Here is a 16,942-nt window from a genome sequence, read left to right on the forward strand (position 1 = left end):
ATCCATCTGTGTGAATATGCAAATTGATGTTCGTTTTGTGCATTATAATGCTACATCCAGATGGATTATCCAGCTGAAGTTTTAAAAACTCATCTAAAATTCTCACTCAAATGAAGGTGAGTCTTGATGGTGCATCTGGATGCAGATGCATCTAGTTCAGTCCAAAATGATAAATGACAAAAATGACATTTTAAAATCAAAATATTATTTTCAAACCGTAAATTCTATTTTTTGCATATACATTTTTCCTATATAACCAAAAAATGCATTTTCTCGCAAAAACTGAAAAACACATTTTTCCGCCAAAACCGCAAGATGCGTTTTTCCACCAAAAAAACACAAAACACACATTTTCATAAATACACATTTTCTCGCTAAACCAGTAAAACCGCACTTTTCGACCAAAACCGAAAAATGCATATTCCCGTCAAAACAAAAAAAACGCATTTTCCCGCCAAAACCCAAAAAATGCATTTTTACGCCAAACTCCAAAAAGCATTTTCCGGCCAAAACCGCAAAAAGCATTTTCCCGCCTAAATTGGAAAAACGCAATTTTCTCGCCAAAACCGGAAAAAACGCAATTTCCCGCAAAAACCTGAAAAACGCATTTTCCCGGAATTTTCCGGCCAAAACCAAAAAACGGAATTTTTTTCGCCAAAACTATAAAAACACATTTTCCCGCCAAAACTGAAAAACACAATTTTACCGCCAAAACCGGAAAAACGCATTTTCCCGCTAAAACCGGAAAACGCATTTTCCTGCCAAAACCGGAAAAATGTATTTTCCCGCCAAAACCGGAAAACTGTATTTTCCCGCCAAAACCGGAAAAATGTATTTTCCCGCCAAAACCGCAAAAATGTTTTTCATGCCAAAATCGCAAAAAAAAACATTTTTTTCCGCCAAAATCGTGAAAAAAATTTTCCCGTCAAAAACACTTTTTCCGCCAAAACTTCAAAACACACTTTTTCGTCCAAACCGCAAAAACGTATTTTTCCGCCAAACCCATAAAACGTATTTTTCTGCCAAAACCATAAAAATGCATTTTTTCGCGAAAAACACATATTTTCTCAAAAACCGCAAAAATATTTTCGGCCAAAATCGTAAAAATGCTATTTTTCCGCCGAAACGTGAAAAATTATATTTTAGTCATTTTATTAACAAGTCCACCTGGATGCAGATGGAAGTTAAAAAATGAAAAGCAAACGAACATAGCTGCATTCAGATGATTCATCTGGGTAAGACATCTAGATGTTCCATCTAGCTGCATGGACGAAATAAAGAAACAAACAACGCCCAGATATTCCATCATCTAGATGGACCATCTGGATGCATCTTCCAGATGTACAAACTAACAGGGCATATCCTTTGGATTCTTTGCCGCAAGAATTTGACCCATGCCACCTAGTTGAACTCAATTTGTCTTACAGTCATCTTCAGAAACTTTGGGGAGGAACCAAGGTAGGTAAACTCGTATCTCTTATTTTATACATTCTTCCAAGTTTGTACTAATCCATTTCCAACTTAATTTTCTGCTCAGAACCTCGACATGTTGAAGACGTGTAAGCTTTGTCATTCCCAGCAGCTGACTGAGGTTGACGATCTTTGTAAAGCTCAAAATATCGAGCTAATTGATCTCCAAGGCTGTACAAAACTGCAGAGATTTCCAGCCACCGGTCAACTACGTCATCTCCGAGTTGTAAATCTTTCAGGCTGCACAGAGATCAGAAGTATCCCAGAGGTTTCACCTAACATTGTGGAGCTTCATCTCCAGGGAACTGGCACAAGAGAATTACCAATATCTCTTGCAAAGTTCAAAGGTAAACTAATGAGTACACCCCATAGATGCAAGTCGGTCACACCAGAGCTTGTGCAAGCAATAAGAGCATCGAAAGGTTCGATTGTCTTGCTCTCAAAGAGCTACGCCTCTTCGAGTAGGTGCTTGGATGAGCTGGTAGAGATTATGAATTGCAATAAAGAGCTGGCTCAAAAAGTAGTGGCCATATTCTACAACGTGGCTCCTTCCGATGTTAGGCTTCAGAGTGGAGACTTTGGGAGGGCCTTTCAAACTACGTGCATAGGCAAATCAGAGGATGAGAAACAGAAGTGGGCGCAGGCTTTGGCCGATGTTGCGTATATACAGAAAAGTAAATCAACTGTATCTATCAGATAATCTTAAAACTTTTTGACGTTAAAACATACTAAGAATCAAAATGGTAAGACTTAACTTTGATTTCAAATGCTTTTATGTTTTCCAAATCTTGCCATACTATGAGTAATGATGTACATTACGCAACCATGTGTTGACTATCTTCGCTTTCCTCATTGTATACGCTTGCTGCTCTTGGACTTACTTGTTTTAGCATTCCTCTTGAGCTACACATTTTCCATTTAACTCTGCTTTAGACAGGCCATGGCCTTGTACTATTATCTATGGCAGATGATGTTCGAGTGTGACACTAGCATGTTCCAGTTAATCACATTAGTTAAGGGTCTTATTGGGGTGGCGGATATTACAGGTTACAGGTGCGTTAAACCAATTTCAATCTTGTGTAACTACGAACTCCGCCTATCGTGACTCAGGGATCACATGAAGATGCTTCGCACTGTTTATTCAGAACTTTCAGTTAAAGAACTATAAACGAGATAGAAATCAAAACTGAATAACGAAATTTAAACTGATAATATGGAGGTTTAATTCTCAAGACAAAGGTCTCAAAGAAGATTATAGAAAATCTAAAGGATTCAAAACAAGGTCTCAGCAAAAATCCAACAAAAAAAGTAAACAACTTCATCATCCTGAAGATTTATCTCCTTATTCTTGCTTGGAGGCAAGAGCAGCAGCTTGACCTCTGAGACGACCAGTCCTCCTTGCAGCAATAAGACCAACCTTTTGCCCAGGTGGTGCATCACGACGAACGGTACTGGCGTGACCAATATGTTGATGGTTACCTCCTCCGTGGGGATGCTCAACAGGGTTCATAGCCACACCACGAACCTTAGGCCAGCAATTCCTCTTCACACGGTACTTGTGGTATGCGTTACCCGCCTTGAGCATCGGCTTCTCGGTTCTTCCACCACCAGCGACTTGACCAATCATGGCCCTGCATCCACTTGGGACAATCTTCTTCGATCCAGATGGCAACTTAACCCTGTCAAAATACAACATGTAACCGTCAGAAACAAGAAGCTATGGTGGTAGATATAACTATTATTTATAATATTGGTTATAACAACTAGAAAAATAGAAAAAAACTAGAAAAATAGATTCTTGAAATGAGGAACTCGAGCAGTCCAAAATTTAATCAATCAAATCATTTATGGAGATTTGTAGCAATCATTTCTAATATGGCATGAAACATAAACAGTTAAACTAGACTCGGTTTATACTAAACCAGACTGTACATTTAAATTTATAGTCAAATCTATTAGAAGCTAAGCATAGATCATAATAACAATTCAATACAACCAAAAAGCAATTTATATAATTATTTCAAGTCATCCCAGATGATTCACGAAGATTAGCAGCAACCACTTCTAATGCGGTATGAAACATAACCAGTTTAATTAGAATCGGTTCAGTATAAACCGGTCTATTCATTTTAATTCATCATCAAATGAATCTAAGATAAGATAACAATTCAACCAAAAAGACATAACATTTGAACAATCCAAAACCGAACCTGGTCGTGTCGTTGTCGGGGTTGTGAGAGATGACGATAGCGTAATCACCAGAAGCCCTAGCGAGCACACCACGATCACCAACATGGTGCTCGACGTTGCAGACAACAGCTCCCTCGGGGATAGATCTGAGAGGCAGAACATTTCCGACAACGAGAGTGGCCTTCTTACCGCAGTACAAGAACTGTCCCGTGTACATACCTTCGGCGGCGACGAAGAGCTCCTTCTGCTTCTTGTAACGGAAAGGATGACGGAAGGCGACGCGAGCTAACGGAGCACCACGACCCGGATCGTGGATGATCTCGGTGACGACACCCTTGAGGTAACCATTTCTCTCGCCGAAGTCGAGGCTCCTGAACTTGGCGGGGCCCTTGCGGTGGTGAGTGTGGGACTTGAAGACGGAGCCTGCTCCCTTACGTTGAGCTCTGATGACACGACCCATGGATGATGATGATGATCTTCCTTCTTCTTGAGTTTACGGCGAGTGAAATGAAGTAAGGTTACAGGTTTTTTATATCACAGTCTCTCAAAACCCTAGTGGGGGTTAATGTGGATCTATTTTAAATGGGCCTAAGCCCAGTTAAAACCCATCATCATACTTTAAATAATAAATTCCGTGAAAATAGAAGATTTGAATGGATTAGTAAACCACGAGTTTTTCTATGCACACTGCATGTATTGTATAACTGGGCTTAGTATAAGCGTCTAATATAACCCAGTCAAAGCCCATCATACTTAAAAATAAAATGAAAATAGAAGATTTTGAATACTTGGATCAGTAAACAATGAGTTTTTAAATGGGCCTAGTCAAAGCCCATGATAAATACCGGGAAAAATCGAAGAATTTGAATCCTTGGATGAGTCAAATCCATCAAGTTTCAAGGAGTTTTTTCTGTGCACCCGCACCCATTGGATAACTGTCTCCTCGTATTCCATTTTATTTATTAAATTAGTTAGCATTAAAAAGATTTAAATAAAGAATAAACTTTTGAAATTGAGAAGTTGTCTGTTTGTGGAGCGTCAAAGTTGAAAAAAAGAAAGAAAAGGGACAGCATAAATCAATCATCCACCCGCTCCTTCTTCTCTGGCACAACAACGCTCCTCCCACTTTCTTCTTCTTCCTTTCTTCTGTCTCTTTGTAGCTTGACGAATGCTCTTTGATCTTCCCCAGCTCTGAAACGTTTTAGTGTGGAATCAAGTCTTGTCTTGGTAAGCTTTGTTTTCTGATTTTATTAAGCTAAAGTCAATTAGTGTGTAGTACTCAGACCCGTTCCTATCTATTGAGCTGCTTACAACTTAAACAATTTCCTTTTTTGGTAAAATGTTAAAAATACACATAAACAATTTGTATGCATATACTAATCTTTTGAATGTCAATGTCCAAACTATACAAAAAATTTGGCTGCATCAAACTGGTGCTTTCTGAGCTTTAGCCACTCTGAGTCATGGAGTCTGCTCTTGTTTTGATTTCTAACGGTTTTTTTTTATGTATTGTCATAACTTATATAACTGACGATGATCGAGATTACGTGATTCCTAGGGTAAAATTTTGAATTTTGCTTCTCTCTCATTATTATTTTTTTTTGAAACTGAAAAAAAAAAACAGGTCGGTGAATATGGTCTATATTCGGAAATAAATCATTTATTGTTGTCATTCATTGTAGAAAAAAAAACAAGAAAACAAAACTGTCACTGCTGAGATATTATAGACCTTGTAGGCATAAATATTGCGGGATATGTTCTTTGTTTGTTGTGATAATAGTATTTGAAAGCAACATTTACGGAAATCGTTTTAAGATTTTTCATTTCCTTTTTTGGATGTTAGTTCAAATTTCAAAACTTTTCTCATGTCGGAACAAATAAGTTATTTATTAAACTTATATTTCTTCTTGCTTTTTTTTTTCAAACGAATATGCAGAGTGTGATCTTGAGAAGGAACAGAAAGAAAATGGACGGTCGAAGTTGGCCATGGAAGAAAAAGTCCACGACCGAGAAACCGGTGGTTGGAAACGAGCCAACTAATGTCTCTTCTTTGTCCTACCTAGCATCTCTAGAGAACCAGGTTAGCCTTTTATATTATAGACCAGAGACCAGAGCTCTCTTCTTTATTTTATAAATCTTTATTGAAGTGTTTTTGTGTTGTGTCAGGAGAAGTGTAAGAACACAAACTATGTTCAGATAACTATGGATACATACACTCATTTGAGCAAAATGGAGGATCAGGTCAAACTGTTTGAGAGCCAAGTCAAGGATCTTAATGAAAAAATCACTACTGCACAGTCAGAGTTAAGCACTAAAGAATGTTTGATTCTTCAGCATGCCAAAGTCGCCGAAGAAGCTGTTTCAGGTAAAGCTATTCAGTTTCTTTGATTACTTGTAAGGGCGTGAGAGCATTAAAACCACTATGTTAAGCCCTGAAATGTTTTTATCTTAGGTAGGCCTGCCGGTTCGGGTAGTTCGGGTAATTCGGTTTAGTTTGGTTTAAAATAAATCTTACCGAATTAACCCACAATAAATTTCGGATTGGTATTCGGTTAGTTTGGTTTTTGAAAATCTTACCGAAGTTTTTGATTTCGGTTATATTAAGCATTCTTGTAACCTATATTAAAATTTGGACTGCTTTTGAAATAGTTAAGTCTTTACTTCTTTAGGATGGGAGAAGGCTGATGCAGAGACTTTGATACTCAAACGTCAACTTGAGTCTGTTACACTCTTAAAGCTCACTGCAGAGGATCGAGCCTCGCATTTGGATGATGCTCTAAAAGAGTGCACAAGACAGATAAGGGTTGTGAAAGATGAGAGCGAACAGAACCTGCAAGCTGTGGTTCTCGCTAAAACCATACACTGGGACAAGATCAAAGCCCAACTCGAACTAAAAATCGAAGAACTAAACCAAGGACTACACCGAGCAGCTTCCGACAACGCGTCGCTCACTAGAACACTGCAAGAGCGGTCAGAGACGATAGTAAGGATCAGGGAGGAAAAGTCTAAAGCCGAAGCTGAGGTTGAGAAGTTAAAAACTAATATTCAGTTGGCTGAGAAGGAGATTAGTACGTTGAAGTACGACGTCCACGTGGCGTCGAAAGAAGTGGAGATTCGCAACGAGGAGAAGAACATGAGCTTGAAGTCGGCGGAGAACGCGAACAGACAGTATCTAGAAGGAGTGAAGAAGATTGCGAAGCTTGAAGGAGAGTGTCAGAGGCTGAGAGGGCTTCTGAGGAAGAAGCTTCCTGGTCCTGGTGCTATGGCTCAGATGAAGCTAGAAGTTGAATGCTTAGGACATGAACTCACAGATCATAAGTGGGAAGAGTGCAAAAGAGAGAATGTAAATCTCACTAAACGTACACTAGAGATGGAGGAGGAGATTCAGACACTTAAAGAGCTTCTAGCTTCTAAAAACAATGAGCTGAATGTTTCTAGAAACGTGTGCGCCAAGACTCTTGGGAAGCTTAAGGCTCTTGAAGCACAGATGCATGATCAGTATCATCCGCCTAGTGTGACCTCGGTGTCAGAAGATGGATTTGATGAAGAAGGAAGCTCAGCAACCTCAGGAGATTTTCATAAAGTGAGAAAAGCAAATGTTGATGGCTCCACAAAGGCTAGGGTTTGTAATAGATTGGAGTTGATGGATGACTTCTTGGAGATTGAGAAGTTAGCAGCTAATGACTCAGCTTCAAAGTCTTGCAACAGCGCCTGTAGTAGTAAGCACAGTGAGAAGGATGATACAGCGCTTGATCAGCTGTTAACGGTTCTGCGTTCAAGAATCAGTAGTGTATTTGAATCTCAAGAGGGCATTAGCATTGAGAAAATAGTTGAAGCCATGAGACTCTCCATCCAAGAGATGCTAGGATCATCATCACTCAGACAGCTCCCAAGTCCTTTGTTTGAAGTTGCTGATGAAACTCATGAGAAACATGTTTTGTCATCTCAGGACAAAAAGGTTGAAGATTCAGAATCTAATCCACTAGAAGACACATTTGCTAAGACTGAGGATGATTCATCATGTAAAAGCTTGTTGAAGGAGGTAGAGTTGGAGAAAGAAAAGATTGAACTAGAATTAACAAGATGCTTGGAGAATCTTGAAAGTGCAAAGTTAGAGTTGGAAGAGAAAGAGAAGCTCATATCAGAGATGAAGTGGCAGCTTACTTCATCGAGAGACCTCCAAAGCTTGGCGGAAACTCAGCTCAAATGCGTGACAGAGTCATACAAAACGCTGGAACTCCATGCCAAAGAGTTAGAAGCTAATGTGAAAAGACTGGAAGAAGAGACAGAGAGACTTGAAAGGGCGTTCTCCACAGAAAAGCGTGGACATGAGGAGACTCTAGCTAAGTGCAAAGACCTTCAAGAAGAAATGCAAAGGTATAGTACTCAAATCTTATAAAACCAAGAGACTAAGAGTTTGTTTAATAATCTTCATGTTATGCATAGTTTGTTGTGCTAATCATGACTTGTATTGAAGGAATGAGACTTGCAGAAAGGGTTCAGCATCCAAAAGCCAACCTAATCAGGTACACTGTTTACTATTCTCTTATTGGCAAGATTAGCTTTCACACCTGTTTTGCTTAGTCTATTATCCTAAATTCTCTAATGCTGTTATGGTTCTAAAAATTGGTCTACGCTACATATTGGTAAACAATTTTTTTAAAATCTGATTATATAACTCAAATCGGTTTAAAACTTAAACCATTCTATATTGGTTTAAACAGGTTTAAATCGGTCTAAATCAGTTTAAATCTGTTAGATTAAGTAATATTAATATTAGTACATATCCACAAATTTATCTATTTTTTTATTTTGTATATTTAGTTTTGATAATTCATTAAAATAATTTTAAAACTATATCAAAAAACAAAAATATTTTATGAATGTAAATTATATATAAATAATTTAACGCCTAGGTGGAACTTAGTCCCCTAATAATCAACCTAGTTGTAGTCCTCTACAAAACACCTAGTTACTGTCTAAAGATTCTTGAACATTGACAGTTAACAATAATCTAAAACTTTCTTGTTGGCAGGAGAAAGACATAGCATCTGCAACAGAGAAGCTTGCAGCTTGCCAAGAAACGATTCACTTACTCAGCCAGCAGTTACAATCCTTGCAACCTCAGAGCAACCACATTCCCAATACTCAATCTCCTGAGAAGAAGATCCAACACCACAAAGCCTCAGAGGCAACACCAAACTCTGGACAAGACGATCTTCCTCATGATCATAATAACATTCAGCCATCTCACTCTTTTAGACACACGGTGAATCCAACTGTCCACGCGATCATCAAGTCTAGCTCGGTTTCTTCATCTTCTAGAGAAGATGGTGAGAAGCATACGCGTGGATTAGGCCGTTTCTTCTCATCTAAATCGAAGAACAATGGACGTTAGCAAAGCTAGGAGATAACACGCTCATTATCTGCTTGTTCGTTTCATCTTCATCTTCCTTCTTGATATGTGTATAGGGTTATATGCGTTTTTAAGTGTGTGAGAGAAGATACCAGTTTAGTGGAGATCAATCTTTGTCTTATTACTTACTCTACAGTCCACACAACATCAAGACTCAACAAATTAAAACTCTGAACTTACTGAAAATGAATTAAACCGGACCCTAACCGAGGCTAAATTAGAATTTTACTAAATACAAAACCAAACCAAATATAAATAACATAACAAAATATTTATTTGTTTGTCCCCTTTCCTTTCTAAATAAATCTCAATGCATAAAAATCAAGAGAGCACAACTGGAGGCCAAAAAAAAGTCTGTTTAATTTGAAATTGCTATTTCATATTTTTCAACAATAATAAATGTATGTAGGTGGAAATTCATTAAATGGTAAAACTATGTTCGGTCAATATGAAGATATATTGAAATTATGTTCCTGTCCTATATTCTATGTATGATATTTGAAAATCTGAATGTGAAAATCAATGAAACTAATATAGCAGAGAAATAAAGAAAGCTTTTCTAAAGGGAGCTAGCATTGGTTTATATTAATTTTCTACATATAATATTTTCAGACAAAATGCAAGTAGTTACGTGAGGCCCATGCAGCACAAATACAATGATGTAAGTATTTTATAAATAAAAGTATGAAAGAAGTTTGTAAACGGACATAAAACATACAGATAATGCTTATCAATATCAAGCAGACAGGTATAAACTCAAAAGCAAGCTGAGAGTATGGGCAAGCCTGAGTTTGTACCGACAAATACTTTTCTTCTTTCTTCTTATTTGGTTTTGTGTTCTGATGACTATATTATTGGATTTTATTTGTGTCGTTTGGTAGTCTAATTTAAACCAGAATATATGATAACTCTGTGTGCTTATTGGATTAAACTGCAAAATTCATATATAGAATATAAAGAAACAAAGAATAAAGAAGAGGAAGATGAGAGTCAAGATAGGCGAGACATTGTGGCTTACATGTTCTGCCTTTCAAACAACAGCTGACCTCTCCAAACACATTTTCAAACACACATATTGTCGACTTGTTTCGATATTATATCTTGAATAAAAAATTATCTCAACAAACAATATTGAATAAACATATATGATGCATGAGTGCAAAAAACATTGTCCAAAATTCTTATTTTAATAAACTATGGAATAAATGAAAGTACATTTATACAAAAATATTGACTCTCCTTAATCGTGGAACCGATCATTACGTTATGTCCAGATGTAGTAGAAACAAGACTAGACCCAAAACTGGTAAATCATTCATGTTTGGCCAATTATGGTTGATAGACCCTCATGATTTTTTTTTACTGCATGAAATTATGGACCAAAATCTATAATCTCTTCAGACCAGGAACAATAACCTGTTGTTAAATCTTCCTTCTACAGCTGTTAAGATTCGAACTTGGTATCTATTTCTTTAGACTTTATAAGAACATAAGGTTTTACCAACAATGTTAATATAGTTCCGGATACCGTAAATTTTTTTGCCTGAAAAGATATCATCGATATGCGAAGGAAGAATATTTTGCCAACATGCATTTTCTTGTTTTCTTTTGTGTTTTATTCTGATATTTTCACCGCAGTGATATTTAGTGAAAAAAATTATTATGTTTGCATACAGACATAATACACAACCTAGCCGTGGAAACATTTATTTTTGTCAAAGTAACTCATTTACTTAAATATGACTTTTGATCATCATTCTTTTGTAATCGAAGGTGTTATTGGTTTATATATTTTGATTGATTTAGAAATTCATGTAGTATTTATAAATTCAAGTTAAATATACAGATTTTTTAATTTTTTCGGATTAATATTTACAAATCCGGAAGTTTTTCCTCGGATTTGAGTCTTTGTATTTTTAACAAAAAATTCAAACAAATACATTCAAATACATTATAAAATCAAATTTATTAGTAAATCCGTATGATTGAATAACATATGATTTTAATAAAGATTTGAAATTCATAGAACCAATAACATTATATTTAATTCGGATTTTCAAATCCATTACAATACAACAACCAATAACCACAAAGTTCAATTATTGTACGACGGATAGAACATTAATAAGTAAAATTATAAACAAGAAAATAAAATTTATTGATTCAAAACAATACAAGTAAACTAGCTATTCCTCTCAAGAACCAACGGTCAACAATACACGTTGACTTGAGGGAAAAGTCGCCCACCCAATATACAAAATATTCGAAATAGACAAGACACCGAAAATAATACATAGGAAAGATAAAAATTCGAAGAGAGTGGTTAATTAAACTACTGTTAGATACATTGGCATAGTCACAAATCTTGAGTCGATGCTTGACGCCATGCCCACCATTTGCTTCCGTCTTCTTAAGAGAATAGAAAAAACCTAAATCCCATAATATATATTATATATTTATTATTCCTTGTTTCTTGATTTTCTTGATAATAGAGTTTGACGTTTCTGTCTTCCCAGTCTAAAGTGTGATAATGTGATCAAACCCATTAAGGGGATCATAATCTCGAGAGTTTACCAATTGAGAGTTAAATCAGTCTCTCTCGAGATTGAGTTCTATCTGAACATGGAGATGAGTGATTGAAAGACGGCTTCATCACAAGGGATAGTGAGACCCATCTCGTGCTCAAACCCAAACTCTTCCTCAGCTAGTTGGAGGAGTGTCTGAAACTCTGGATGAGCTAGCCATGCGATTGGGACCACGTAACGACTTCTTTGTTGACCGACGTAGACCGGGAAGTGACCTTTCGGTACGTCGCTGAAGTAGCAATTACCTTGATTCTTCTTTCCAAGACTTGAGCATCTCTTCAAGAGTTTCTTTATAGTTGCTGCTTGAGACGCTGCCACTTTGTTCGACTTCTTTATCGCCATGAGTTGAGCTTATTGAAACCTAACTTTGATAGAGAGTGAGAGAAAATGAGAGAACAGAGAGAGAGAGAGAGTTTGGTATGTTTGAAAGAAAGGTGTGGATGTGAAGGTGATGGGGAGGAATGGAGGGTTATATAAGGGCGCAATGAGAGAGAGAAAAACTGGAAGAGTTTAATAAATTTTAAAGAAAAAAAATCTTATATATATATAAAGATGTGTTTTCTATTCACATAGATTTTTAAGTTATACTTATGACTTTTAGAAAATATAATTTGTGACTAGGTTATATGTATTATGTACACAACAACGACTAATTCAATGCAGAAACACATGTTGTGTTTTCCTTGGTGATCAATCATATTAATGCAAACCACAAACCCGCATAACATATAAATTTAACAAACTCAAAATACTTTCTAAATCCAAACACTTTAGCGTCCAACGTTTATTTACATGGTTAGCTTTCTTTCTTTCATAAGCCTCTAGACAAATTCCCTAGACAGATAGTCTAAGGTTTGAACTCAGGGTTAACACCCCAAAAGTTTCTTATAATTCTATATATATATATATATATATACATATCAATTTATCAACGAATGTAATTGAAAGCAAATATCATGTGGGATGTAGGAAACAAAGGCAATTCAGAGACAAAAGCCATACGGGAAATGTGAAAGAATGCATACAAATTAAATAAATAAAACTAGAAGTCTTATAAATAAGGTAGGGACACTATAACAATGCCCTACAGTGTCTCCCTCTTTGTGTTGTTATCTAGACACAACTCTACAAATTAATATGAGTATTGTCAGTTTTCTCTCCACTTAATATACACTCTTGTTCAGATTCTGTCTCTACTGAAACTTCCAAGTTTATTACAACTAATATGTTCATATAAATCAACGAAAACATAGTATGGCCGTTAATATGTTATATATACCCGTTTTGTCGTAAATTGATTCCGTTGCAAAGGGATTACGGACGAAGTATAAAGGGGTGTGAACCAAAGTACGTACTTGCAATATCACATGCCTTTTGCTACAACTAGAGTTGCCAACACTTTAATGCCCATTCGTTCTCGCTTCTTCTTATATACCTATAAATTAATATGGAATAAATTACACAAAATGATTGTAGTTCGGTGGTTTTATAATTTTTTTCTTGGTTGAAGTCGATAAACCAGTTTTAATTGAGAATATAATGGTTATTGCAAAGTTCACTGTTACATATCTGGTGACGAACTGAATATATATTATATGAAATATCGGCCATCCCAACAAATTCAGTCCCATTCGAAAAACCACCTTAAATTCTGTTGCAATTTCAGCTTGGTTCAGTTGTTTTTGATAGCTTTTTTCTTATAATATATTCACATTTCAAATATGAACTATGTATATAATTAATAAATGTACGAGAAAAGAAAAACATATATAGCTAAAAATATAATAAATTGTCCCCATGTGAAAATTTGAAAACGAAAACAGATGCTTAGGTTGGTGCCTAATCTTTTGTTTAATTGATAGTATCAAATCCATGCAAGTTCTCATCTGATTCCTCCGACACCTTGTGTTCCACGTACTTCTTTCCTTTTCTGTTCAGTTTTTTCCCTTATTTTTATTCATTAATTTCAATCTGATGGATCAATCAGCATCCACAAAATATTTCACCTTTGGATTTGTGATCATTCCAATCTAATTATTGCAAATTTTGCGTGGTAGAACTTGATATATCGTGTATATAGAACTTGATAGCCAAAAAGGGAAAATCTAAAAGGTTGGTTGAAAATGACTCTTTGGCAGTCTCTACACTATTTTGTCACCTAACCGACTTTTATTTGATTACAATCAGTTTATTGCTTACAAATTTTATTTGTTTGTAATGGTTGGAACATATATTATAGACATGAAGTCAAAACATCAACCCCAACATGATCATCTTATATGTATGATGATTGATGAATTACCAAAACTTATGTGACATTAGGGTACGTATGCCCGTATATCAATAGTTTTTTTTTGAGTAATCAAGAATTAGCATAATATGTTTTTTTTTTCTGACTGAAGGCATTAATATGTTTTTCTTCTTCTGCTTATTCAAACAAATACAAATACGATGTATATGTATATGTATATATATTTGAAATTAATAGATCAACTGGTCAGTGTTAGAAAAAAAAGTACAATACTTAGGTTCTTTAGATATGCTTTCAACTCTCAAAACAATTTAAAAAAAGATTTGTATTGTCTTAAGGAACTTACAGAAATAAGGACAAAAGAAAGATCTAAGGAAGAAGATCTTTCAATCGACAATAAGAAAATAGATTAAGAATTTGGCTTCAACTGAAACATTAAACAGGGGAGGCATTGTGTCTTCTTATTTTTTTTTAAACACTGATTGATTATATTGATTCAGAAGATTACATCAAGAACTTATACATAAGAACACAACCATAAGTACGGCGGAATAAACATATATCCCCGGAAACATTAGCCCACAAGAGGGAGACAAGATGAAACAAGAACATAAACTGAGAAACAAACAAAACACAATAAAACTTCTAGAACATCAAGGGACAATCAACTAAATCCAGAACACATTAAGAACTATTTAGCATGTAAACTTTAAAAGAGAATCTTGGGAATAGACAAACCGATGGAGACAAAGCTTGATCAAACCACCGAGATACGCAACCTCCTATAGAGAATAGCCCAAACAGGATAGAGAACAAAGCTTCAAGACCCAGGAGACAACTGGACAATCTATTTACATAGTCTTCAAACCGGATAAGGCGATGTCGATGAGGAGACGACTTTAAATACCAACTTGAAGCTTGACGAAAGAAGATCTCGATCAGATCAAATGGTAAATGACAAGGAGCAGTTGCAATCGACTCCGGATTCTGTCGCATGCAAAGGGCAAGGAGACAGAAGATCGAAACCAGAGAAGACCCAAGAAATCTCAAGACATACATGCAACAACAAAAGGCTAAAGATACTGGATAGAGAATCAGATCCGCACAGATAGATCTAAGATCTAACCGAAGACGCCTAGAAGAAGATTGTACCGATCAAAAATTTCTCTTAGTCACGGAAAACAAAAGAAAATCCGACTCCGGCTCTAAGAGAGCAGCCGGAGCCGGTGATCGGAAAGAAACCAAAAACAGATCAGGCATTGTGTCTTCTTAAAACTATATGAAAACGTTAAAAATGACACTATTAGTGAAAATGGAAGAGAGGAAAAAAATAAAGACGTCGAAGTAAGAGATAGTGTGTGTAGGGACAAAGGACCAGGAGACAGCGAGAGAATTGATCAGGTAGAAATGAAATATATATAATGAAAGGAACAACAGTCAACACATATGGCTGTCCTGAATTGATCTTAATAAATGTAAATTCTAAACAGTCAACTTTTCTTTAACGGAACTCTCTTCATCACGGCGAGTTACACAACCTAACCATTGTGTCTTCTTAAAACTATATGAAAACGTTAAAAATGACACTATTAGTGAAAATGGAAGAGAGGAAAAAAAATAAAGACGTCGAAGTAAGAGATAGTGTGTATAGGGACAAAGGACCTGGAGACAGCGAGAGAATTGATCAGGTGGAAATGAAATATATATAATGAAAGGAACAACAGTCAACACATATGGCTGTCCTGAATTGGCGCTTCTGTTGTGGTTATAACTCGTCGTAGACATGATCCCTCACACTCTTCCCTACCCCACACCCAATTCATCATCATCGTTGCCCCTCTTTTCCACAATAATAATTCTCTAGACTCTTTAACTCTAAATTGTATTGACGTTTAACCCAAATTGTGACATATTTGATTTTTTTTTTTATTTACGTGTTAATGGCTATGATCCTATCTATTCCTATCTATTATAATCTTATTTGATTGGATTTGTTGTTAAAAATTATTCAACATCTTCGGAGTTTTTGAAAGAGTCTTTCAATTTACACTACAGTTATTTTAGGTTTGATACACTAAGAAAAAAAAGAGTTAACCTAATTTAATAGTATTAGATTTTTGAAGTTTACATTAGGTTAAAGGTTCTTAAGGTCTCTATTCCCTTCATTATTCATAAAACTATTAGTTACAATCCCTAGACATATATAGAGTTCAACATCAGTTTTCATTATTACTAGTAGTTAGGAACTTTTAGGATAACCAATCAAGCACACACATATATATGCATTTGTTTTCTCTCTGCCCTCTTGTTCGCCAGTGTATTTTGGCAATTGATTGTTTCTATTTTACGTATAGGATAGTCAACAAAGGCCAGCCGTCGCATGTGGAAATCTGTCCCAACTAATCACGCAAATTTAATTATATAAGACACCTTTGATTGTATTTAGGTTGCGTGTGTCAAATTACAACGTGTTTTAGACCTCACATTTTATATACTAAACACAAATGCAAAATATTTACATTTGAAACATGCTTAAATTTTGTGATTTATTAAGCTGGGATCTCTGTCTAAAATAAATTGAGATACTTATGCTTTGGCAGCTTAATAATGTCAGTATTTTTTACACCTTCTACAGTAACATGTATAAAAGACTTGATCTTAAAAAACACATTTAATATTCTTAAAAAACACATTTAAAGAATAATGCAAAAGAGGCTAATTGGTTTTGTAACGTATGATATGTGATGTAGTTATCAGGAGGAGGCTTCGGTGATAGAATTAAAAATTGTTTTTGTTTGTCCTGAATATTTTTGTTCATATTTGAAACTACAAAAGGGACAGCACCTAGCGACAAAATGTATAAAACAAATACTATCATAATTGATATATTTATTTTCCCCCGATTTCGAATTCAAAAATTATAAAATGGACAGCTCCTAACGACAAAATGCATAAAAGAATATTTGAAACTAAGATTTTTTTTCTTAGGGGTTTTTGCCAAAACTAACCCACAACTTGATTTTAATCCCA

At 35.6% G+C, this 16,942-nt stretch overlaps 4 protein-coding genes across 4 annotated transcripts; 2 read left to right on the plus strand and 2 right to left on the minus strand.

Annotated features, from left to right (window-relative positions):
* Positions 1-1,389: 1,389 nt before the first annotated feature.
* LOC106328845 (probable disease resistance protein RPP1) lies at positions 1,390-2,170 on the plus strand. Its single transcript, XM_013767376.1, has 2 exons — positions 1,390-1,458; positions 1,538-2,170. The coding sequence occupies exon 2, from the start codon at positions 1,547-1,549 to the stop codon at positions 2,168-2,170; it is 624 nt and encodes a 207-aa protein (XP_013622830.1). The 5' UTR covers positions 1,390-1,458; positions 1,538-1,546.
* A 484-nt stretch (positions 2,171-2,654) lies between these two features.
* On the minus strand, positions 2,655-4,170 carry LOC106292888 (60S ribosomal protein L8-3). Its single transcript, XM_013728588.1, has 2 exons — positions 3,681-4,170; positions 2,655-3,149 (listed from the first exon to the last, which is right to left on the minus strand). The coding sequence occupies exons 1-2, from the start codon at positions 4,118-4,120 to the stop codon at positions 2,813-2,815; spliced, it is 777 nt and encodes a 258-aa protein (XP_013584042.1). The 5' UTR covers positions 4,121-4,170; the 3' UTR covers positions 2,655-2,812.
* A 565-nt stretch (positions 4,171-4,735) lies between these two features.
* On the plus strand, positions 4,736-9,188 carry LOC106307438 (filament-like plant protein 5). The gene is made up of 6 exons (XM_013744431.1): positions 4,736-4,887; positions 5,597-5,740; positions 5,827-6,025; positions 6,330-8,037; positions 8,138-8,186; positions 8,696-9,188. The coding sequence occupies exons 2-6, from the start codon at positions 5,627-5,629 to the stop codon at positions 9,056-9,058; spliced, it is 2,433 nt and encodes an 810-aa protein (XP_013599885.1). The 5' UTR covers positions 4,736-4,887; positions 5,597-5,626; the 3' UTR covers positions 9,059-9,188.
* A 2,025-nt stretch (positions 9,189-11,213) lies between these two features.
* LOC106297075 (auxin-induced protein 15A) lies at positions 11,214-12,090 on the minus strand. The gene has a single exon (XM_013733360.1). The coding sequence runs from the start codon at positions 12,001-12,003 to the stop codon at positions 11,689-11,691; it is 315 nt and encodes a 104-aa protein (XP_013588814.1). The 5' UTR covers positions 12,004-12,090; the 3' UTR covers positions 11,214-11,688.
* Between the last annotated feature and the right edge of the window lie 4,852 nt (positions 12,091-16,942).

Source organism: Brassica oleracea, chromosome C1 (assembly GCF_000695525.1).
Source record: "Brassica oleracea var. oleracea cultivar TO1000 chromosome C1, BOL, whole genome shotgun sequence".
Classification (NCBI taxonomy): domain Eukaryota; kingdom Viridiplantae; phylum Streptophyta; class Magnoliopsida; order Brassicales; family Brassicaceae; genus Brassica; species Brassica oleracea.